Here is a 23,684-nt window from a genome sequence, read left to right as displayed (position 1 = left end):
TATATCAAACTCTATTATGCATGATTCTAGAAGACTAAACTCGCTCTACATAAAAACAAATATAAGGACCAAAATAAAGCATTCATCCCACAACTATTCTATGTGGGTGCTGTTTCCTAGCTTCTCAAAGTTGGTGAAGAACAAAAGAGGAATATTTAGCACATCCGCGACTTCGTTTCTTGTCCCTTCTGGTGACTGAAGATGGCTAGGATTTCATCTTTACAGAAACCTCCTCTCAACAAAGAACAGAGCAGCAGGGAGGAACGCTTTGCGATGCATGAATTAAAAGGTAGGACTGTTATAATGGCCATGATTGTTTGACTGAATGCCTAAACACTGATTCCAGTTAACGTGCTGAGAAAGGACAAAGCTCAACAGACAATGACGACAGAGCCCTGATTATCTAGTCCTAATCAATAGTGGGTCACACGTCAGCCCACATTCCAAGAACAGATGGGAGTTTTAGCAAGTGAGGGAATGCAGTCCAGCCCATCCATTCTCACAACACAAAAACACCTTTCAAATTTACATTGTGATGCTTTCCAAGCTTTCATACTTTGAAGTGGGAAAATTCTCTCTGAAAAATCATAAAAAAACAGAACACGAAGCTGCTTAACTGTTCATGCAGGAGCTAGATAGTCTGCTTCTTTTATGTGCCTGACAGGTGTCATGTATCTGTATTTACCTGTGACATCGGTTTATGTAACAGTAAGCTTAAATAAACCACAAATGGACGTGAGAGAGCATGGGGAAGTTCCTTGGATATCTTACAGTTTACACAGGGCTCCACATCTCAGCTCCGGGTGAGATGTTAAGCAGACAGCTGTCCCAGACAAAGTTTATAACACACGTTTCTGAAGCATTTCCGGATTTCCAATAAATTTAGGTCACAAACAAAACAGGAGTCCAACAGTGTGCAAACAATGTGTGGCCATTTTGCATTTTCAGCAACTCCAGCCCATTATCTGTCTCAAGCGGTGAAGAGATCCAGATGCTCCTGGGTTGGACATGGCTCGGTCCCATCCGTGTACCCAGAGAAGTAAACATGAAAAGAAGTTAAACAGAGTTGATGATAGTATAAAACTAGAGGCGTTTAAGTCCAACGGATGCATTAGAGCACCGCTGCAATTCGAATTTAAACTGCTCAGGTTTCCCAATAGTCAAAACACTGACCTTGAAAGGCCGGCAGCTGCAAGACATAACACATGCAGATAAGACCCAAACAGGCCCATAAATTCTTGTGTGTTAATAAAAAAGGTGGGAGGTTAGACATGCAGCGCCAGCACAGACAGGGTCCTCTCTGGGGTAGAAACACTTAACTCCTGATGTTTCCCTCATGTGTGGAATTGCCAAGTTCACATTCTCCTTTTAAGCAAGACGTCAGCTTTGAAATCTATTTAGTGTATGTTGAGTCGAGCCTGATGTGATTCAGCTTTCATGACATTACAGCAAATACGATTCCATACACAATGCCGTCAGATGACTGTGATGGAAAGCTCCATTCTACAGGTGTGATGATGATGAAGAGGGATGCTGCATTTGGTACCTAGAGCCCTCATTCACTCACTTTACGGGGGCAATGATCTGCAAAATCTGCAGCACATCCTATGAAAAACAACCTCTCAAAAGCTCTCAGTAAATATAATCAGCCTCAATTTGCAGTTGAACACTTCCATCATTAGGAAAATGAGTAATCTCTCGCCATGTCTCCGTATCAGCAAAAGGCTGGGCTTATTTAGCACGAGCCCGCCGTGACAGTTTGACTAACGGGGAGCATTATCTTTAATCAGAACTCTTTGTGTCACTTCCCCTGCCTCTGCCATCTGCTGCAGCTCATACACGTCTGGAGGATGTGCCGTAAGCCCCTCCTGGTCTCTATCATTCCTTCCGAGGTGGTTGTAGATGCACAATGGCAGATAAAACACAACAAATAAAACATGGGGGTGGACCACAACGCAGAAACATTTACATTTGTAGGGAAAATCTGACCTAAGCAAGCACCTTAATTTGTTGCACCGTCACTCCAGCTCAAACATCACAATGCCTCTGAGGCTGCTCTCCTCACCCAGCTGCGTGCCCTACTAAAGTCAGCCATTGACGTTGCATACAGGATCTTACATGTATGACATCAACAAGCACACTGTAATTATATCATGTGGCTGGATCACACCAGCACACATCATCCAAAGCAGTACTGTGCATACAGTGGTTCTGTGATAATGTCAAAATGTATACATTACTACACAGTCTGCAGTCCCTTCCATTTATAGTTTGGCACACTGAATGTAAATCTTTAAAGAGAAACATCCTTAAATGAAAGACAGGACAAAACAGAGCACGCGGATGATTTGAGAAATAGATATAAAGTCTAAATGAAGCAAAGTACAGAGGAGACATTTTGCTGAGCTAATCACCTATCAGGACTCAAACAAATCATACTGATGTGTTAAAATAATCACAGGAGGAGTGCATTAGTGAGACTACACTTCTGCGTTTTGAAGTTGTGAAACGCCAAGATGCCTACCAATGGGTGAATTATGTCACCTGAAAACACTGAACTCACAGGGGCCAGTGATCAGCATCACTGATTCTGCTGATCTTAGATGACACTGACTTTGGCTCACTGTGCTCCAGTGAGGTCTTTATTTGTACACTGGTCACATTACTCAGAGTTTGTTCTTATCTGAGCTTCAGTTGTTGCGAATTTCAGTTCCCACAACTGAGGTGCAATGACTAATCACCGTCTGGATCTTAAGAAAAAAAAAATCCTCATCTAAGAAATGTTGATATTAAGTAATGGTAGAGTTTAAAAATCCCAAAATTTATCTAATTATTGAAATGCAGTTTACTTGCATCAGCTTGGCTGCTTGTGTGATGGTTTTAAGATTTTATGAAGGCAAAAAGATTTAAATATATATATTTTTAAACTGTATGACTGCTTCCTAAAAAAGTGGATTATTGTTGCTGTATAGGGAAACTTGTGCATGCTTGTAGCTGTTTTCAGTTTGACTACTATAACCACCTGAGCCGCAACCTATGAAGGCACTTTGCCCACACATTACCAACTCATGCAAACTATCACATCATGATAAGGTGTTTCACATGAAACAGAAAGACAGCAAATAATATCATGTTAATTTTAGCATATTTACAGCGGTTAGTGTAACAATTATATCTCAAGTCAAACCAAGTCAAATTTTATTTATATTTCCAGCTGCCTCCACCAAGTTTGTCAGTGTCACCAAGTCATACGTCATCCTTCGCTGGTTCAAATAAAGAACAAGGTGACAAATAAAATGTGTCACTTCCACTTCACTTGAGAACAATGAGACTCAGGGCATAAGCTGATTTTTAAGGGATGCACACGTTGAATGTTTAGCTGACATCCAAAACTGCATGGGCATTTTGGCCAGTGCCATTTCGTCATAATTCTCCCGTGTCTTGTTTTAAGTGGTATACCTTGCAGTACTTCACTTGCTAGTCATCTAATCAAATATCTGTGTTCTTCCACTCTTTCTCTGGAGCACATAGGTTCCTGAAAGCCTCCCTGGATTAGTCTGTCATATTAATGTCCCAAGAATTTTTTTTTTAAATACTCATTTAAAAATAATAATTATTTTTATTTTTATTGAAGTCCTACTTCATTTAAAAAAAACATTACCAGAGCGTTACCAGTTTGAATTTTTGGAAATGTGTACAAAAGGAGTGAAAGAGCAACAGTCTCCTATCCTTGTCAAACAGAGGTGCTCGGGGGGCGGGCAAGAAGGCCCTGGAAGCACTCAGGTGTGAGTAACTGTTTTGAATGTAAAGAAGGACGTCAATCAAAAGAGCAAGTGTGCTCAATCAACCATCCCTGGGTAAATAAATGCCAAAAAAGAACATTTGATAGCTGTCAATTACGTTTTCAGTTGCCACATAGTACAAAACCAAAGCAAGTACCTGGCACTGAATCCTAAGACATCAGCACTGGCATTCAGAATTTTGAATACATACATTATTTATATACACACACACACACACACACACACACACACACACCTATATATTATATTTGCAGTAATGACGTGAGTCAGTGGAAAGGGACTCACATCATTACTGCAAAGCCCACTGGCTTCAGAGAGCCAGTCTAATGACAGTCATATGACATATAAGCTTCAGCTAATAGCATGATTCCTCTATATGACTTTGTGTTTGGATCGAATCAGCAGTGCAGAAAAAAGTATCCTTCAGTGGAACAATACTGTACTACTACACAATGCTACATTTAGTCGGTGTGTTAGACTCGATAAAGTAGAGGCACACACTTGGGTGGACAGGAAATGAGCCACGTACTGTATCTATGATGGCCATTTTATTTTGCTGTTAGTCAGAATAACATCAAACTACAGCTTGTGGATGCCAAATCAACTATTTGATTATGATCTCACAGGCAGAATGTTTTCCTGAACTGTAATCATTTATGACGTCTGGATCAGCAAAGAGGTCTAAAATAAAAATGAATTAATCCCAGACGTTGTTAAGGTCAGCTGTTCACGACCCATGTTTTTGTAGTGTGACTCATTTTTTTTTTAAAGAACCATTAAATGAAATCATCACCCTTGTGGTAGAGTACTTTCTGAGAGTTCGGCAAATAAATAAAGACATTCTCATTGCTGGTCCAAATCACAAGAGAAAAATCAATGGGATCTAATTTCCCTCTGTACGGCACTATTTTAAGCTCAGCTGATACAGTCTTGGTAGATGGAAATACATTTATATACTCACAGACCAATTTAATTTCTTTCCCTGTCATGGGACCTCTGTCACAACACTTCCTGTAGGTACCATCCAAAGGAAGTCTGGCATCTGCTATTGGTGCAATAATTAAGTTTTGGACAGAAAACACACAGGCTACACCAGAGTTCATGGCAAAGGACAGGATATTATGACAAAGGTTCAAACAAGGCCACCATGGGATTTTTTTGGAATGCCAAAGGGTGAATGTACTTGTGGTGGGAGAAGAAAAATCTGAAAAAGTATGATTTTGTGAAAAACAATTTTGTCTTTTATGCATTACGTTCTTATTAATTCCAATAAAAAGTGTCAATCCACCCCTGAAAAGAATGCTAAGTTGATCTACAGAAATGTATCAACAATTTTGATTCGAGATTAATAGTTAAGGTCAAAGGTCACTTTGGGATCAGAGAAACTGTAATAGACATAGAGATTTTTGACATCAGTAAAGGGAATTAAAATAAATCAACAGATCAACCAATGAAAATGATCATAGGTTGCAGACTTATGTCAATCACGAGAATCAATTTAAGTGAATATATGTGATGACAATAAATTAATCTAACTTTCACATAAACACCCCAGTTTTGTAGCTTCTGGGGAAAGGCCCATATGAGGGCCCACAGATAAAGTGGAACAAGGAAAATGTCTGTTTGAGCGCTGGGTGTCTGTCAAAGCAGGAACTGGGAGGCGTTCTCAGTTGACCTCTGAGGGCAAGGACTTCCCAAAGCCCCTCTGCAAAACAACAGCAGACCCGGCAGCTGACAGTGGGACACAGGCTGCTGCTGCTCTGCTATGCCTGCCTTGAAAACTCCCTGATCCCACCTACCCCCATCCTCACCCCCCAACCACCACCACCTCTCTTCCTCTCTCCTCCTGTCTACCATCCACAAGGGCAAGGTGGTAAAGCCCCGTGAAACTGGCAGCGCGAGAAAGCAGGAGCAGCAGCTATCACCTTGCCGATATGATCTGTCTGGAATGTGGCAATGTTTTACCGTATGTGAACAGACACGTTTCTGATGTCAGATATAACAACGGACAGATGGGAGGGTTTAGCCAACAGTAGCTTGATCCCGACCTGAGAACAGGAATTAAATAGTTTACAGTATGACACGTCGCATGAATGATTCATATTGTGTATGCAAAGTACGATTCAGACGTACATGACTCATTTGGATGACTTATTATTGAGCACACAACACTGCAAGTCCTTATGCAGTTTTTCTTATTACTTGTTACTTAACTTTGATTACTATTACTTTTGTTTATCACAAGTCAAGAAAGTTAAACTGTTGCCAATAAACATATTTTGAACACAATATAATTTTGACAGGTGATAAGTTGTCAGCTAAGCAGCAGCTAAAAAATAAAAGATTGTTTGTGGGCTAATGTGGCAGACATGATGAAGCATATTGTCTGACCACTGACTGATGAGTAAAATAACCGTAATAGAACTATGCAAGAGGCACTGGGTAAGTGCTGGATTAGTCAGTTGTTTTCATGTTCCCTCTGCTTATTCTGGACATTGTTCAAAAAAAGCAACTAGGCCCCTCCCACCTGCCTTTAAAACACTGCCCACCTCTGGAGCCTCGATCAGCCCTCAAGAAGAGATAAACTCCAGCCGAGTGATTCATTTAGCAGCCCTGAGACGATTGTGTGCGACTGTTTCCCTTGTGGCAATGCAGTGTATCTGAAAAGTGACTACGTATAGCGCCGCTATCACATGTTTTTTGGGGAGGGGGACAAAGAAAGTTTATGTTCATCATGTGTTTGAGCAGCAAGGAGCTTGTTGTAGAAAAAAGTGAGTCATTGCTTAGAGTTAATCACATTTGTAAACAGTTAGAAAACATTTCACCCAAACTAGTCATGCTCGTTACATAAACACGTTGTCTCCTGTCTTCACCACTGGTTGCATCCAGGCTTCAACTGCCACAAGTGTTTTGCTCCCTGACTTTGCATGTCATTTGCATGCCAAACCTGTGGTGGTTGTACCAGTTCTTACTTTCTCCTAACTCTGCACTGGATTCTACACTGCATTTAACACGACTAGCTGTGTGCCATGTTTTCAGAGACTGTCTGTTGAAGGTCACAGGAGACTTTTTGAATATAATGACCAATCATTTCAACAACTAACTACTGATTAACTGGCTTAGGAAAGACTTCATGTTAGGAAGGGGTGGAATATTTACAGGGAATGTGTTGTTGAGGATTAAAACAGGTTTTCATTGTTGCAAATAATCTCCTAGAGGCACAGGAGTAAAAGCTGTTGTAGCATTTCAGTTAGCATGTCAGTTACAGCTCTGCAAGAATATATTCCTTACACCACCTCAGCTCATTCCAATATTGTGACCAATCAAACTTGCTACCATGTTCCTTGAGAAACACAGCACACCTTCAGGCTGGAATGTGTGATAGTATGTGAAAGTAGTATCTGAAAATATCCCTCTACATTAGGACGTCAACTATGTCAGATGACAACAAATCGGGTGAGTAAATGGCCCCGATTGTCCACAGCCTGACTTTAAGTGGAAGGAATTTCAGATGGACAGATTATCGCATTCACAAGTCTGCCTGTTCTGGACGCTCCATCTCATGACACTGTTTTCTGGCTGAGACAGAGTGTGTGTCTAGTTGTTTATAGGTTATTGCTCAGGGTGAGAAGCAGGGTGAGAAGGGCTGAGAGGCTGCTCCCTGCTCCCTTGCCTGAGGAAGGCCATTATGTTAGCTCCATTATGCCTTGCAAGGGTTTTTTCTCTTGTTGTTTTTACAGTACTGCTATGAACAAAGCACGTTTTTTCCTCTGTACCATTGCAGCTGCTGTTCCATACTGACCACGGTGGTCTCTATGTAAACATTAGCCAGCTTTAAGTGGAAGACAATGAGGAAATGACAGGACAAAGAGGGGGGTGCAGTTGAAGACATTCAAGGATGGATTTCCAGATGAAACAGAGAGATGACATCATGGCAAAGTCAGCTAGTAGGAACATGGAGAGGCCTGGTAATGCAACACCATACATAAACAGTGGACAGCTGTATTTACAGGAGATTGTCTCATGGTTCTATCGGCCCCCATAAATCCTATTATCTGATTTTGCAGCCATTCCCTTGCCCAGCACCAAGCAAGAGACTAGCAGCTTTGGCTTATAAAACCTTATCATGGCACTCAAGTGCTGTGCAGTTATCACTATTGTTGTGACAGAACTGGTCAAATCAATGCTTCATTAGACATTACCTCACCATGATCGGATAAAGCAAAACGGCAGTTTGTGTATGTGTCTGAGAGCTATTTAGCCAAAATTATAGACAGCTGTCGAGTACTGGGCTACACAGGCTTACCTCCATGTTGTCATAGGACCCCCCAGAGTGGGTGGCCCTCCTTGTAAAACGTGGCAACTGTATTTTCATACATTAATATACATTTCTATATTCAAATGTGTTGAGGCTGCATTTCAGCATCAAGAATAACACATGGTGCCTCCTGTAGGTCATTAAAAGGAGAGGTTACAGATGGTAGTGGGATGCACCTGCTGCAATTGGACTTTAAATATCTGACTCTGACACCACTTGTTTCTGATGCAGATGAGTACAATACAAAGGGCAGCAACTTGACAGAGAAAAAAAAAAACAAACAAACAGAGAAACTCGGTCACCAGAGCGCCAGTCAAACTCACAGACAAACAAAGTGTAATTCACTTACATATCTCCTCAGTTTTTTCTCCGGTGGTGACTTTCTCAGCCAGCCTTGGAAGATGATTTCTCCGCCGCTCATGTTTGTCGGTGTCTGCTGTTTCCTCTCGCTCTACAACTGCCGTCTGTCACTAGTACATGTCGGCTCCCGAAGGCTTGCCTGTTCAAAGTGCTGTCGGCGTTTGGCTCCCACTGGTGCAGTCTGCTCCCCCCATTTGATAAAAATTAGAGTAGTGCTAGTCGGAGATGTTGCCAGTCTCTCCTGGTGGTACTGCGCGCAACAACCACGGCGCAAAACCCCAGTTGATGGGGATACAAAAAAAAAAAAGGCGCAACTCGTACTATTGGGGAATTACGCACGGCCAGCTGACGAGGAGCCGCGGGCAAACTCAACTGATGCAGGGTGAGGAAGTATCATAGGGTGTCTGCAGTTTGTTTTCCCAACTCATACCACGCCTACCGAGCAAAAAGAGGGATGGGCTGCGCTGGGTTGAACAGGATGGGAGAACTGCTTGCCACAAAGGTGCTTCAAAAGTAGCTTCAAGATCCCAAAGAGTTTAAATAATGGAGTAACCGATCGATTTATACAATTTGTCTACGTAAACATAAAACAGCTGTTAAAGTAATTGCTTCATGTCAAATACCGAAACGTGCCCGATTCAAATTCTTAAATGAAACTTGTATTGTATGCCTAAGCAACTATAATCAAGCATCAACCGTAAATAACGAAGGGGAAGTCTTTAAAATATTTCCTGTTCTATAAAAAGAATATGAGATCGATAAGTCAGCAGTTGCTGCTATCTCTGAGTCACAATTTTCTCAATTGGATTGAACGGGAAAAAGCACCATCTTGTGGTCAGAAATACTTGAGTGTTGCTCCAAAAACCAGCGTTGTTTTTAAATATGGAAGCTGAAGAGGTAAAAGAGACAAAATATGATGTAACTAAACACTTCCCTTTGAAACCACAAGATAAACGGTGGAATCTATTATCATAGGCTATGTGGTTGTAGGAAAGTCAGTTGATGAGAGCTTATATAATTTCAAAAACCAACGATTATTGCTTGTAGTTCTTTTTTTAATATTTACACATCAATAAACCAACAAAAATTTACAACAGTGTTTAACATCATATTTATTTGATATTTGCCAGACAGCAAAAACAGATACCGCCAACTTAAAAAAATACCTACTCGGCTCAAGCTGCCTTTTATAGAAGACAAGAATGGGAAAATCTAGGGAAAGGAATCACATCTTTTATGTTGTCAACGCCGAGAATGCACTGCAAATATCGCTCAAATCCCAGTCCAAAGCCACCATGAGGGAGAGAGCCAAAACGTCTTAAATCCAGATACCTGCAAATAAATAAGAATATTAGAACTCTGGTGGGTGCTGTGTAAGGATATTTATTTTAAAATTATGTTAACACAAACATGATTATTTGTTTATTTTACCAGCTGTAGGTGTCTTCTAATCCAACCCTGGAAAAATATGACAAATAATGGCCTTTGGTCAAAACTCAAGATCTACCATAAATCACATCTAGCGTCATTTTCATATCTTATCAATCCACATGCAAAAAACAAAACTAACTTTCTCTGCAGATTTCATCCTCTGAACCCAAGAGAGGTTATAGAAAATAGGTGCTGTACGTGTTAGGATTGGATTGGTGCAAGAGATTAATTCATCAGCACAGTGGGCTGATATTGCCTATTGTAAAATGTCAGTTTTGTCCTCCACTGATGTGACAAAGGTTTCCTCTTGTCTAAAACTATGAACAACTGCCAGTAAAACCTGTGTTTGCATCTTATTTACTTTGTACAATACATTTATTATGTTAATTGTTTGTTATGTTGTTTCAAATTAATGAGTAATATAAATACCTGAATGTTTATGTATATGCATTATAAATGTCAAATGCTCCAGCGCCTGAATATGTGGTGAGTCAGGGGGCTTAAAAACTGCTAACCCCTCTGAGTAAGTTACAGAAAAGGTGCTTGATGTGTTCGGGAAGCTTGTAAAGAAAACAGCTTTTTATTTGAACCAGCCACTGCTTCACTGGTAAAATGGAGCACCTGGTCCAGAGTGACACCAGTGGGATTATGCTTGATCTGAATTTAGAGCAACTACACACATACTGACAACAGTATTCTAAATATATTAGAATGGGTCTTCCAACACCCCCTGTATATGTGTTTCTTACTCCTGCAGCCGAGCACTCAGCAGATCCAGCCTCTCCTCTCTCAGTGAGCCCCCACAGAGCTCTCCAACTCCTGGCACAAGAAGGTCCACTGCAGCTGCCTGCAAACAAATGACAGTCACAGTCAGCTCAGATATGCAAATCACTGCGATAACCCAACTGACATTATACAGAAGGAACTGAGTGGTTAAATTACTGATTCACTCAGCGTTTTTAACAGTGTAACCACATCTTACTGTATGCTCAGGATGGTCCTGGTTGTCTCTTGCATAAAAAGGCTTAAGATCATACGGATAATCAGTGACAAAGACTGGAATGTTGCCACAATGTTTCACCAGGTACTTCTCATGTTCTGTCTGAAGGTCACAGCCCCACTGGAGAAAAGAAGAGCTAAGGTCAACATTGAGCTCTGTGGAATGGCAGTGTTAATATCAAACATACAGTAGATGTAGATATCAAGTCTGCTCTTTCAAGGACAAAACAAAATCATTGTCACTTACGTATGTTGGGAAGGCGAATTTCTGAGAACTGCGGTTTAGGATGTCTATAGCCTCACTGTAGGTGATCCTAAAAATAGTTTGAGATAGTATGATTCATTCAAGACCTTCAACATTTGGCTTTATTCTTTATCTGATTTATTTTATAAGCTATGCATAGAAAAGTAAAGGCTTACACAGGGAATCTCTTCTTCACCATAGCATCTACAGTGTCCTTAGAGTGTATGGATGCAATAAGAAAAATGTAGGTTTAGATAATAATGAAGTCATATATATGAAACCACAACATTAAAAGCAGTTACTGGATTTCTGATCAGTGTAGGGAGCCAGGTTATGTACTGAAGTTAGGTAAGTGTCCTTCAGGACTCACCCTGTGTCCAGGAGTCACATGCTTGTGAAACAAATCCACATCCTCTGCACAGTGAGCCAAGACATGCTCCGTGGCAGATCTGAACATGTCCTCCATGACCTAAGGAGTAGGCCCAGTTTAATAATTAAAGCTCTCCTGGGTGACTGTGCGCAAGGGCAACTATAAAAGTCACATAAGCGCAGAGTGATTTAAAAATATATATATTTTCATAGCATGCTGAAATGAATTGAACACAATGGCTTTCGGAAAGGCAAGAAATCAGTCTATTGTATGCACAGAAATATGCTGAGTGAAAAGAAGTTAACAAGCTGGAACATTTTAGCCAATGTGCTACTTTGATCTATTTCACAGAGCAATATTTTATGTGAGGACAATGACATGGTGTACCTTGGTGAGATCCTCTAAGGACTCTGTGAAGGAGACCTCGGCCTCCACCATGTAAAACTCAGCCAGATGGCGTCTGCTTTGGGAGTTCTCTGCACGAAAAGTTGGCCCAAATGTGTAGACTCTAGAAAAAGCCCTGCAAGAGTATGAGTGACAAGGCATAATTAGAAATGTACTTGAGTGTGTGTGTGTGTGTGTGTGTGTGTGTGTGTATGTGTCTCTGGGGCAGAACATACCAGGAAAATATGTGGATTTTAAAATTGTGCAGATGATCACTAGAAAATAAATTCATGTACTTAATCTCACCCTGACATCACTTCCAAATGAAGCTGACCAGACACAGTGAGGAAGGCTGGCACAGAGAAAAAGTGCTCGTCTTCTTCATGCGCTGGGCCTGATGGCTGAGGTAAAAAAGAGGTTTAGATGTTTATAATAATATCATTAATCCCCCTGTTCACATCAGAGCTTTGACTGACAATCACACAAAGGAGGTGACACCACCTATAAATCATCATCATAATGGTTTCAAAGAAAGTTACAAAAACTGGCATTTCTATAGCAGAGTACCTTAACTGTGAACAAATCTTTAAATACTCACCTCTACCTGAAAGAGCTCCCCTGCTCCTTCACAGTCATTTGAGGTGATGATTGGAGTGTGAATCTGCATAAAGCCATTGTCCTGGAAATCAATGAATAAATACATAAGTAAATATAACAAGTCATAATCTGCATTCTGTTAATAACTCCTCCTCTGATTTTCTCACTTTGAAATATGAGTGAATCGCAGTGGTGGCCTCACTTCGTATCCTCAACAGAGAGCTAAAGGCATTTGTTCTACATCTGAGATGAGGAAACTGGCGGATATACTCAAGGCCGTGTCTCTCTTTGATTTTAAAGGGGAAATCCTGAAAAGCAAAGCAACAATATTTAATTACATTTCCTTTACACTAACCACACAAAAAGTTATAACACAGATGAGGTGTAATTTGCAAATAGTGTGAGTCTATATGTGGAATGTTTGAGAAAATAATTTTCCTTACCACAGGATTACATTTTCCAACTACACGGACTCGGTCTGCTTCCAGTTCAACTGGTTGTTTTTGATGTGGACTTTTCTTAAGAATACCTGTGACTTCAATAGCACTACCAAATGTGAGCAACCTTAGTATAAAAAAAAAAAGTCAAGTCAGAGTATTTTAGGAATGTGCAACCCTCATACGTAAAAAAACAAAAAACAAAAAACAAAAAACAACAAATGCTTACGGATCATTCAGCTCTGAACCAGCAATAATCTGCAATGGCTGCAAAGAGCTCCCATCATTCACATGGATAAAGAGATTTGCCTTCTGAGGTCTGACAGAGCGAACCCATCCCTACAACAAGAGAGACAAATCAAACTATGCTCAGCTGTTCCATTTAGTAATAAAGAAATGGCTTGTTTTTGCTAGACATTTAAGACTCCCATTCCTTGTTCTCTCTCAATAAAATGCCAGCTAACTGTACCCAGTAGTATGCAGTTGTACCCCTGCAGCAAGCAAACAGACATAAAAAAAAAATGGAACTTTCCTCAAAGACTGAGTGCAATCTTGTACACAGGTTTGGGCAGTGCTTACTAAGCCAGTACTTTACAAGTATTTAGAGGAATCCATTTTCCCTTGTGCAACATTTCCTGTTTGTGAAGTTAGAGGAATACAAAGTAACAATGCATTAACATTTGAAGCTAGGCTCCTTTTTAATGTCTGCTTGCTTCAGTGGTTGGGTTTACTTCTTTTCACAACAAATTGCCCACATTTTTGCACATGATCTTATACTGTGGTATCAAGATGCACTAACATTTGAAATCATTTGGAAGTTGTGCCATTGTCAAACTTCAGGGTGTTTACTAGGGATTCGGATAGCTAACACGACAGCTAAGTGTTTGATAACAGACCTTAGGGGGTATTTGTTTAACAAATTCTCATGTAAAGTATATATGTGCATGTTATAGTGCATGGTATGTGTATCCCTGATTTAGTAGCAGATGCGAGGAAGAATTCAGCAACAAGTGGCTTCCAAGAATTCTCTTTGATAATACATTCTAAAAAATAATAAGAAGAAAATTAGTATGGTTAAATGTAATTAAATATGACGGGAATCATTAAGGCTGTAGGCTGCATCTCAAAAATCAAGTACACTGATGGGTGTTGCTACAACAAGAACATGTTTCTGCATTGCATAATATTGCGTGATAAAAGAAGGGGCTAACGTTACCTGTACTTTGACATTTTCTCCCAGTTCAGCACCTGAAAGTGCCTCAGATACTCTTAGTTTCGTAGGTGTCTTCTTACAATAATGTCGAAGGCTGAACAATATTGCCCGAGAAACTGAAGAGGTTGATGCAATAGAGAGCGTTTTAGCGGCAGCCTGAAACATCGTGGAAAAACGCTGATCCCTCTGATACAAAAAGCACTAAAAGCACAACATGCTGTAATAACTTTAAGCTACAACAAACAACATATTTAATGGTATTTTTTACTGTGAATTACGTTTCGCTCGGTCTTGACTTTCACGTTGTACCACAGTAACACTTCCTGTTTGGGTCTTTCACCATTCGTCCAATTCAGTCACATGGATCAGGATAAACCAATCAAATTTCGGTTTCTTACAGCCGTTATTTTCATGCTCTGAGATGTAGTATTACTGAAGGAGCTTGAATACCAACAGTGAGGTCGGTACTTTATGGTTAATGCCCCCCCCGATAAAGTATATATACTCAGAAAAATATATATTTTTATATTTTATATTGCACTTATTTTATTAATATTTGATTTTATAAAGAAGTATAGACCAGATAAATATTCAGTAAAAATAAAATGTGAGGATTGTCAAGTGGAGGGTAGCATGCAAATGGTGTCATTTAAATTGTTTGAGAGGAGAAAAACTTTAGCCACCTCTAATTTTATCATTTGACTGAATCCAACCAATATTCCAGACAGTCACTGCCTATATCAGCAGTGACTATGTAGGGGATCTGTGGTCAGGCAGTTACTGTGTCTTGTGAGAAAATGTGACACATTTTTTAAAGCATGCTAAAATCTCTCTTCAGGTTCACTAGACAGAATATTTCATACAAACTACCATAGACCAATCTCCTTGCTACTGTATGTAAGGGGAAACACATGCACAACATATGTGGAGTGATTCAATAGTGTAATGAAGCAAGTAGAATAGCTAAATCCACTTTAATCTTGCATGAGGTATCTACCATCAGTGAGGGGTCCTTTGTGCGTAAACGTTGTTGATTCAGTAGCCACAATGACACTTGGTCTATACCCACCATTTGCTGCTGGAGTAAATCAGATCATGCCAGCAATGTAATAAGATGCTATAGACGATTATTCACCTGGTCTCGCCTGTCAGCTTTGGAGCCCCTGGTCTGGGTCTGGCAGCAAACACAGAGCTGGGTGCCTCCACCTCTGGCTGCTTATGACACATCATCATTAGACCCAACATGATGCATTTGAAAAGTCAGCAGGGTCATTGATATTAATTACCTCCAGCATGGATGGAGCAATTATGCACATGGTCTCGTCTTAATGGGGAGCAGAACAATTTTATTTTCTAATTCATTGACACAGAGTGCAAAATATAATGGGAAATTTGTTAAGGTCATGTACTGAACGTGTGCATCATATGTTTCTTTGTCAAAGTTGAAATATGGTGACAATTAGCTCTACAGAAGCCACCAGTAACAAGAGAGTTAACTTTAATTTGTTACTAGGAATCAATCTGGATATTACAATCAAAATAAATATGTAAACAATAAACACTGCTTGCAGAAAATGCATCAGAATTAATTCTATATATTATTAGAGTGATATCCTGCTGCTCTCTCTCTCTCTTTCTCCCTCCTCAGTATCGTCATGTGCAATATCATACTCTACCACAGGGTAGTGCTGTAGCTCCATGAGACTTTCCATTCACCTTTCACTGCTCCACAGACTGTAGATTTATTCATTTACCCCTGAGTTGCCTCCAGTATATTATTAATTTGCAGCTCCAAGGTCTGCTGAAATGGAAACAAGCTGGCATTGTTATGTTGTCTCTGCAGTTCTATCAAGAATAACGCAAAGGACCTGCTGGCTTTCATTGGCAGCAGATAGTCCAACACCACAGTGAATTCATGTTGCATCCAGGAACTGTTTGCTGCGCATCAATAGGAACAGCGAGGTTGAGGTACCCCCAGTGTTTTGCTATAACTTGATTTATAATCCCCCCCCCCCCCCCTTTTTTTTTGTTGCGGGCTTGACATATTCCGTGACAACTCGCACGTGGGAGAGATGTCTGATGCTGTGTCGCATGAATTTATATTTCCACAGACTCACATCATCCCACACAAACCACAAGGCAAAGTATGCATGAGACAAGGTGAAAACACTATACTTGGCTGTCTGTATAAAATTCTTGCACAACACCCTGAAGTAAAATGTTATCCTGTTTGCACTCCACTTGTAATAAATCAAGATGAGAAGTCAAATGGTATTCCTAATGGGGGATACATAGCACTCTTGTTCTTGGAGCCTCTACAGGTAGAGGTGCTGTTTGGCAGTGGCCTGACAACCTTATTTGGGCTTAACAACTTGTTAAAATCAATACACGATTAGTCAGCAAAACAAAGGATTTTGCTGTAAAAGCTTGGATCTCAGGAGGCTCACTGAACTTAGAGGGCAAGTGCATCCTTTGCTCTCAGCAGGCCTGCCTGTCCAATGACTGCAGCACCATATCGACAGCATCTCCTGCCCCATCCACGAGCCTTCATCAGCCCCTCCAAATATTCTGCATTCTCAAATGGAAGGGTGCATTGATTTTATGTAACATGGCTCGTTAAGTGCTGATTAGACCATTATAGTGATGTGATTTCAGGGAATGGGTTTTGGTGACAGGCGGCCAAACACAAATCAAAATGAACTAATAACCCTTACTAAGAGAGATTTGGGCTGTTGCACTGCTTCACCTCCAACTCTCCAGTTACTACCAGAATACTGTGTTTTGTTTCAGTTTATATCTAATGGACCAGCTTCAGAAGTCTGCAGTTAAGAGAAAATATCCATCAACAGTGCTCAAGACATTCATTGTTTGTAAATGACGATGTTCAGCCATCACAGAGTAATCAGTTTTCTATATGTTTAAAATCAAATGAGTTTATTGGTCCTGGTCCTGATGAATCATGATTATTTGATTAATAAAAGCAGTCAATCAACAGAGAATTAATAGTCAACAATTTTGATTGATTTTTATGAAGAAAAGACAGCAAACTGCTGGTGTTTCTCAAATGTTTGGATTTCTTCCTTTGTCTGTATTAAATTATACTAAACTGAATATTGCATGGTATTTGGGTTATGGAACTGCTATTTTAAACCCTTTAGACGCGTAATTCATCTTTTTTTTTTTTAATTGACAGATGTAGCAATACAGAAAATAATGACTCATTGCATTCCCAATTTGTGCAGTGAAACTTGCAGAGCATCTGTCGAAAGCCATGTGAAAAGAGCTTTAAATTTGAAATGGAAAATGAGGACTGCTTGACCTCAGGTGTGAATTTTCCTCTGCTGGGCAGACGGGAACAAATTAAACATATTTAAGAAAAGTTAATGGCGTTGTCCCCTTGAGGTTGTCCCCTTGGGGTACAGCTATAATTATCACATTTATCCTTTTCTTTTATTCAGCATGTTTTTACTCTGTGTGTACTAACTGAGGTGTATTGTGCTGTGTGTGCATTTCCTCACAAGCCACACCAGAGACAAAATTTTCATCACCTTGTGATGGACAGTAAAATTTTTCAGATCCTGAGTTTAAATACCAATTCGGGTTATAAATAAAGTTCCTCAAAGTGAGCATGCTGTTCTGTGAAGTCCTCTGTAACATTATATTTTTAAAAAAGCTCTTGCACTTCTGAAATTGCTATTGCTGATTCTGAATCATACTTGACAAGTTCCTGTGGAGCTGAGGAGGATCTTCTATCTGCACTCGAACCACTATTTGATTCTTTCACTGGCTGAACGTTGGTGAAAAAGAACAATATAGTTAAATCTGTGATTGCACCATTGTTCTCATACTGCAGTGTGTCCTGTAACTGTTTCTTTTTGTGTGACTTACAGTAATGCTTTTTAGGAGATATTGTTGTACCGACTCACAGTGGGACCGCCAAATCAGTATCCAACCTTCATGTACAGCATGGATATTTTGGGAAGCAACAATCCTGCAGCAGTGAGGGAGGTGATTACTGTGTATCAGGTTAAAATATGTTTAGATTTTACTGATCACAACTTAAGATCTAAATATAGCACTGACAGATTTGGGGTATTTTCAGTTTTGCAGTGAAAGGAAATTCCCCAGATGTGCTGGGGCAGACAGTCATTCTATTAAGAGCATTAACAATATTACAGCTTCAACCCTAAAAATGTCACAACAGATTACCACTTGAACCTTTTCTTGTCTTTCGCTGAAGGTAGTCAAAGGTGAGATTCTCCTGAGATGGCTAAGAATAGATGATGAAAAATAGAAAAGCAGAGGGATAATATCAAAATAATGTAGTTCATAACATAGTGTTATTACCATCTGCACATGCATTGGCCACAGTCAAATGTGACTATTCATTCTCATCCACACTATACAGCAGTATCACTCAGTGTCAGTTTTAGAAGGATACAGTGTGGGCCCTGATTCATTTCCCCAGGCTCTTTCATTTAACTTCCAATAAGGATATATCTCCCTTATCCTCATTTACCGGATAATTTGCACAAATGATCCTAAATATTAACTCTCAATTGTGATGCAGGAATTCCAGTTTTATCTAGGTCGCCCTAGATAATGGAATTTATTTTCTTACCTTGCCTAGTGTCTTATAAAGAGACACTTACATCCAGCATTTGTTGCATATTTGTCTGACTACAGTTTTTCATAATGAAATATAGGAATCTCTCTTTGTAACTGTCTGTATAAATATGACTTTAAAGCCTAAGAAATTATAAATAAAAATGTCAGTCTGAGTCTGGGCAATGAGATGACTTTAAAAAAAAGTGCATTTGATAATTTTTTGGGAAGGTTTTGAAAGGGAAATGCCTGCTCTGGGATTTCTATGATCTGCAGCTTCACCTGCAGGTTGTACAACTCCTTTGGACATTTTAAGCAGCCAAACATTGCTGCAACCTGCTGTGAAATTACACAGTTTACCTTACCTGCACCATACTGTACATACTTATTACCTCCTCCAAAAAGATTATATATTTGTACATCTCTATCCATCCGTTTGATAATGTTTGCTCGTCTCTCTTGTTTCTTTGTCTGTGGTAGTTGACTGTGTTTGTAAAAGAAGTGGCAAAATTGGAAAGTCATTCATTGTGTGTGTTTATTTTTCGAAGAAGAAACTTACTTTTGTAACTCATGACTTTTTATTTACCCCCACATTGAACTTTATCTACTTTGCAACTATTTCATAATCTATATAGTACAGTTGTCTGACATAAACAGCTAACTGGGAAGATTTGTATTTTATTTGGGCAAATTCTGCTTTCTACTTAGTTCCTTCTTGTTCAACACACATTTTTTAAGAGGGCAGACACAATGTCCCATCTCGAGAATGCCATTAAAATGATCAACAATTCTCTAACAGCAAACTACAAATGAGCAGTGAGAGCTGTTCTGTTCTATTTGTGTGGGAGCATTCCTCTGCAACCCTATCATTAATGTGTCCTTCCCCCGCTGATTTATTTCATTTACCTCTCCTGCTGAAGCAGGAACGATCTGATGATACAGTAAGTGAATGATAACTGGTTTCATCCCTGATAGCAGAGCATTATTGCAGTAGCACAAAAATAACTTATTATCCTTGACACACAATATAATTTTAATTAGGAAACTTCAGCCGGTCCAGTTTGACACAGACTCTTCTGTAGGCAAGAATATCTGAGACATGTACATTTAATCACAAAGGTCAGAGTGCTGAAGTAACTGGTGTGATACCCCTGGGGCAGTTCGGTGTCTTTGTCAAGGGCAGTTTGAAAAGTTAATAATGTTCTACAGTGTTATAACACGTCTGCTCACGGTGGAACACATCCATCTGTCCTTGTTGTGTCCTACAGTCCTGCTCTGAAGATATCTGAAATGATATATTTTATAGATCACATTAGAAAGGAGTCTCCTCCTCTTTTGCTTCCTCACAAAGGCAATAATCTCCTTCAGTAGATGTTAGAAACTGCTGTCTCAGCAGACGTCCAACCATAAATCTATGACTAATTACTTGAGTCTATCAAGACACACCAACTACCCTCTAATTAGGCAAACAATGAATGGTAATGTCTTGGTTTTCCATGTGGGCTTTTAACTTGCACTCGCTCACTGTATCACACTGAGGATGTGAGTATTCAACCAAAGTATTTTCTATTTTTCAGTGTATTTATGAAAACAAAGCCTGTGCCCATATGCTGTTCTGTTAATTATAGAACAATTAAGACCTGCCTGGACTATCCCTCAAAATTAAGGGGCTGTCTTTTACCATCCACAGAACAGAGGAAGTGTGAAATTTGTGAAAATGATGAAAATACTAAAGTTCACACAGAGAGGAGAATATTTTTTTAATAGCATCATTTCAAAACTCTTTTACAGCAGAATTTTGTCCTCCAGCTGCATCTGATTTCTACATCTGGTTTATTCATGCAGCCAATTCCCATTCAGGCACCTTTGTTGTACGGCAACAGAGAGACTGAAATATCATCTTTTTTTATTATTTGATACAACAAAACACACGCAGTGTAACCTGGGATTTGGCACTGTAGCTGCACTGCTCCCGAAACATTATGTCATGATGAAAAGAGCCGGTGTCTTGTTTGTTCAGCAAACATTGTTTTCTGGTCGATCTCTTTCTAGAGCAAATTACATTTTTGAAATGCCAACTTTTAGTTTATTTCACAGTATACAGCATTTCCCTTTTTTCTGTCAGATTGTTAATGTTCATTATGAAGGGGAAGCAAAAAGCCGAACCAGCTGTGGTAGCAGCCTAGTTGTCATCTTCCTTAGGATTTTTTTATTCAGATTTGATTATTTCTGACAGCATCCCCATGTCCCAATAAAATCTGTTTTTAGCTCCACTGGGACATCACTTATCAACAGTGAGAGCTATTACTGATTTTCTGCTTTATGGCTTAAATAGAGACAAAAATCAGCAGTATCACAGCAACATCTTGGAAAGATAAATAGTGTTTTTCATGTTTGCGAGTGTACTATAGTAGCCACAGTGACGGTAGCAGTGAAAGCTGAGGAGTGCACACTAGAATTCTAATCTAATTTTGCTCCACTGCACGCACATCTTCTGGTCTGAGGTTTCTTGCCAATAAACAATGAATTTGCACATGTAGAACAACAGTGTATAAAAACTCCACATAAGCCAGGAGGGATCATACAAATCTGAGTCATCCAATAAAAGGGTTTCTGTGTGTGTCTCTTTGTCTTCCTGTTTCAAATCTAAATGATGTTCACTATATCACACAAGAGCAGCATTCAAGCTTTTCTAAAAAGATCTTTCAAATGGGAAGTGACTATGAAAACCTGAGGTTAAAAGCAGTTTTTTTTTTTCTTTTTTTCTTGACAGCAGTAATCACTGTGTCTCCATGCTTTGCCTGCAGTGTCGTGGTGTGTGTCAGTATGTGTGTGTGCCTGGCTATGGAAGAGGGGTGTTGGAAGAGGGTCAGCAATTTTATCAGTTCTACATTTAAAGAAATTTTGGTTGGGAAAAAATATGAAAGAAAACAAGTCCCTCAGTGAAATGTGCTCAAAATTTCTCCACAACTTTAAAGCGTTTGGACTGGCAGGCTTATTTGTATGGGTAAATGAAATGAGAGGCCAGGCGTGTCACAATCCAAATGCACAATGTGGAAATAAATTCCCCAAGGCTGATCTACATAATAGTATTCGTAATGGGCCCAAAGGTTCTGTAACCAAAATAATTCTGTCAGACTGACTTCAGGCTTTGTATTTCAAACTGAAAACACACAGCAGCAGATTCAAAAGAGGACAAAGGAAACAAAAGTCTCTGCTAGTCTTCTGCAGTCTTTATAAGAGAGACATCATTCCCACTGAATCACATGAAATTCTATTATCTAGATGAAAGTATAGAACAGTATCAATCACAGATCATTTACCTAATCACTACCTGAACTATTTACATGTTTCTTAAGCTCAGAGAGCTTGCAAGAAAGTTTCTCCAATTATATATTAATATTTGTTTAACTCCTTCAATTGAATTTCATCTTGAGTCAGTACAACAAGTCCTTGGGTGGTTGCACTACAGGCCATGTACTGTAGTTCACAAAAGCAGCACTCAGGTTGACAAAACAGTTGTTAAACAGCTGTCTGACGCTGGATAGACTGTGTCTATGGAGTGCCGATGGCAATAAGAATATGCCTGTGGCAAAGAACACTTTGGGGATTTAGCCCTACACCAGGTGGGGGCGATCCACCCTGTTCCCTTTTTGTCCTGGGTGTAAAAATGCCCTATACTCATATGCAAATTGGAAGCTTATCTTCACCTTTACATTACCTGTATCACCTGGCTAAAGAAGGAATATCATAAAGTGATCATAAAGCAATTTAAGCTTTAGCTAGCTTTAGCTATAAAGACAGATGTGACAGATTTATAAAGTTTGAGATTTCACCCTCTGTTCAGGTTGGATTTTTTTTTTTTTTTTTTTTTTTTTTGCCTCTGCACTTCAACTGTCAAACATCCAAAATTCCCACCTGTGCAGCAGCTGAGTCAAGCTAACACAAACTGATCTCAACTATTGAAGCTAGCACAAACTGCTCTCAACTATTCCTTCCTGACTGATTCTCAGGTCGGTTATAGCCTTAAAGGTTTAAATCATCTTAGCTGAACAACACATTAAGCTACTAACAACTAACAACATACAGTAGCATCCACAGTCTATAGGAGGAGGTATCAAAGACTTAAGGCAAAGGAGGTTTTAACATACATATAGCACAAATTAACCTTTTGACCTAAGAAAAGTTGTCTAAAGAATGCACATACCTTTTCCACTGCTTTATATATCTTTAATATGGCCTGCTGCTAAATACTTTGCAGCAGCTTAAGCATATTAAATATACATGGGCCTTGTTTCAACCCTGACAACAGAGTATCTCCACTGAGGATGAACCTTACAATTACAGTTCAACTTTACCTCCATTTATGATTGACATCTTCTTTCTTTCATCTCACTTTCACATGATGGTAGGAGGTGATTCTATAGTTTTTTAAAACAACACCACGTTTCAATATATTTTACTATTCATTACTGCTGTCTTGCTGAACATCGAAGATGGCCCCTGACTGATCATGACTGGTCCTTATGTCATAGTCAGAAATCAATAACACCTATTTTTTCATGGACATAAAGTGCTACATGATAAGCTGTCCTAAGACATTAAGCATTAGCTAACCTTTCAGTCAACCCAAATGCTCCCAGACAATTAGTTTAAATGGGTACTGATCCTTTGCTATGAACAGATCTGACCTTAGGCATAATTAGCCTAATAAAAGCATTAGATATGCTGTCAATATGATTTGCATAATGTGCAAAGGCAGTTTCATTCCTGAATGCAAACAGTGTCCAAGTGACTTAAAAATGCTGCAGTGACATTTCTCTGGGTCCTTTGTTCACACCTGTCAGGGGAAATGTGATGGAAGACGGCAGCTGCAGCTGCGGCTTCTGCCTCCAGTGAGTCCACCAAGACCACCAAGACCCT

The 23,684-nt window shown here is 39.6% G+C and overlaps 2 protein-coding genes across 3 annotated transcripts in view; both read right to left on the bottom strand.

The window, feature by feature from the left end:
* gab2 (GRB2-associated binding protein 2) overlaps positions 1–8,875 on the bottom strand; it is a 33,282-nt gene extending 24,407 nt beyond the window's left edge. For both annotated transcript variants that reach the window (XM_018665556.2, XM_018665558.2), the window contains exon 1: positions 8,471–8,875. In XM_018665556.2, the coding sequence (XP_018521072.1) occupies positions 8,471–8,542 (72 nt within the window). In that variant the 5' untranslated portion in view covers positions 8,543–8,875. The remainder of the gene's footprint in view (positions 1–8,470) is intronic.
* A 701-nt stretch (positions 8,876–9,576) lies between these two features.
* Positions 9,577–14,496, bottom strand: nars2 (asparaginyl-tRNA synthetase 2, mitochondrial). The gene is made up of 14 exons (XM_018665559.2): positions 14,160–14,496; positions 13,173–13,282; positions 12,950–13,070; positions 12,674–12,814; positions 12,508–12,588; positions 12,216–12,310; positions 11,913–12,045; positions 11,526–11,624; positions 11,332–11,369; positions 11,159–11,225; positions 10,895–11,032; positions 10,662–10,759; positions 9,913–9,939; positions 9,577–9,813 (listed from the first exon to the last, which is right to left on the bottom strand). The coding sequence occupies exons 1-14, from the start codon at positions 14,319–14,321 to the stop codon at positions 9,669–9,671; spliced, it is 1,455 nt and encodes a 484-aa protein (XP_018521075.1). The 5' UTR covers positions 14,322–14,496; the 3' UTR covers positions 9,577–9,668.
* Positions 14,497–23,684: the final 9,188 nt, after the last annotated feature.

The sequence above is a fragment of the Lates calcarifer genome, linkage group LG21 (assembly GCF_001640805.2).
Source record: "Lates calcarifer isolate ASB-BC8 linkage group LG21, TLL_Latcal_v3, whole genome shotgun sequence".
Taxonomy (NCBI): Eukaryota; Metazoa; Chordata; class Actinopteri; family Centropomidae; genus Lates; species Lates calcarifer.
Note: the sequence above shows the minus strand (reverse complement) of the source record. Positions and strands in the feature narration are given on the sequence as shown.

What these genes read in the sequence shown, in the direction of transcription:
- nars2 (XM_018665559.2), bottom strand. Translation starts at nt 14,321, where the DNA reads ATGTTTCAGGCTGCCGCTAAAACGCTCTCTATTGCATCAACCTCTTCA. An exon ending in GTGAAGAAGAGATTCCCTGT is followed by an intron (nt 11,226 to 11,331) that starts GTAAGCCTTTAC and finishes AACTATTTTTAG; the next exon opens with GATCACCTACAGTGAGGCTA. An exon ending in TTAGAAGACACCTACAGCTG is followed by an intron (nt 9,814 to 9,912) that starts GTAAAATAAACA and finishes ATTTATTTGCAG; the next exon opens with GTATCTGGATTTAAGACGTT.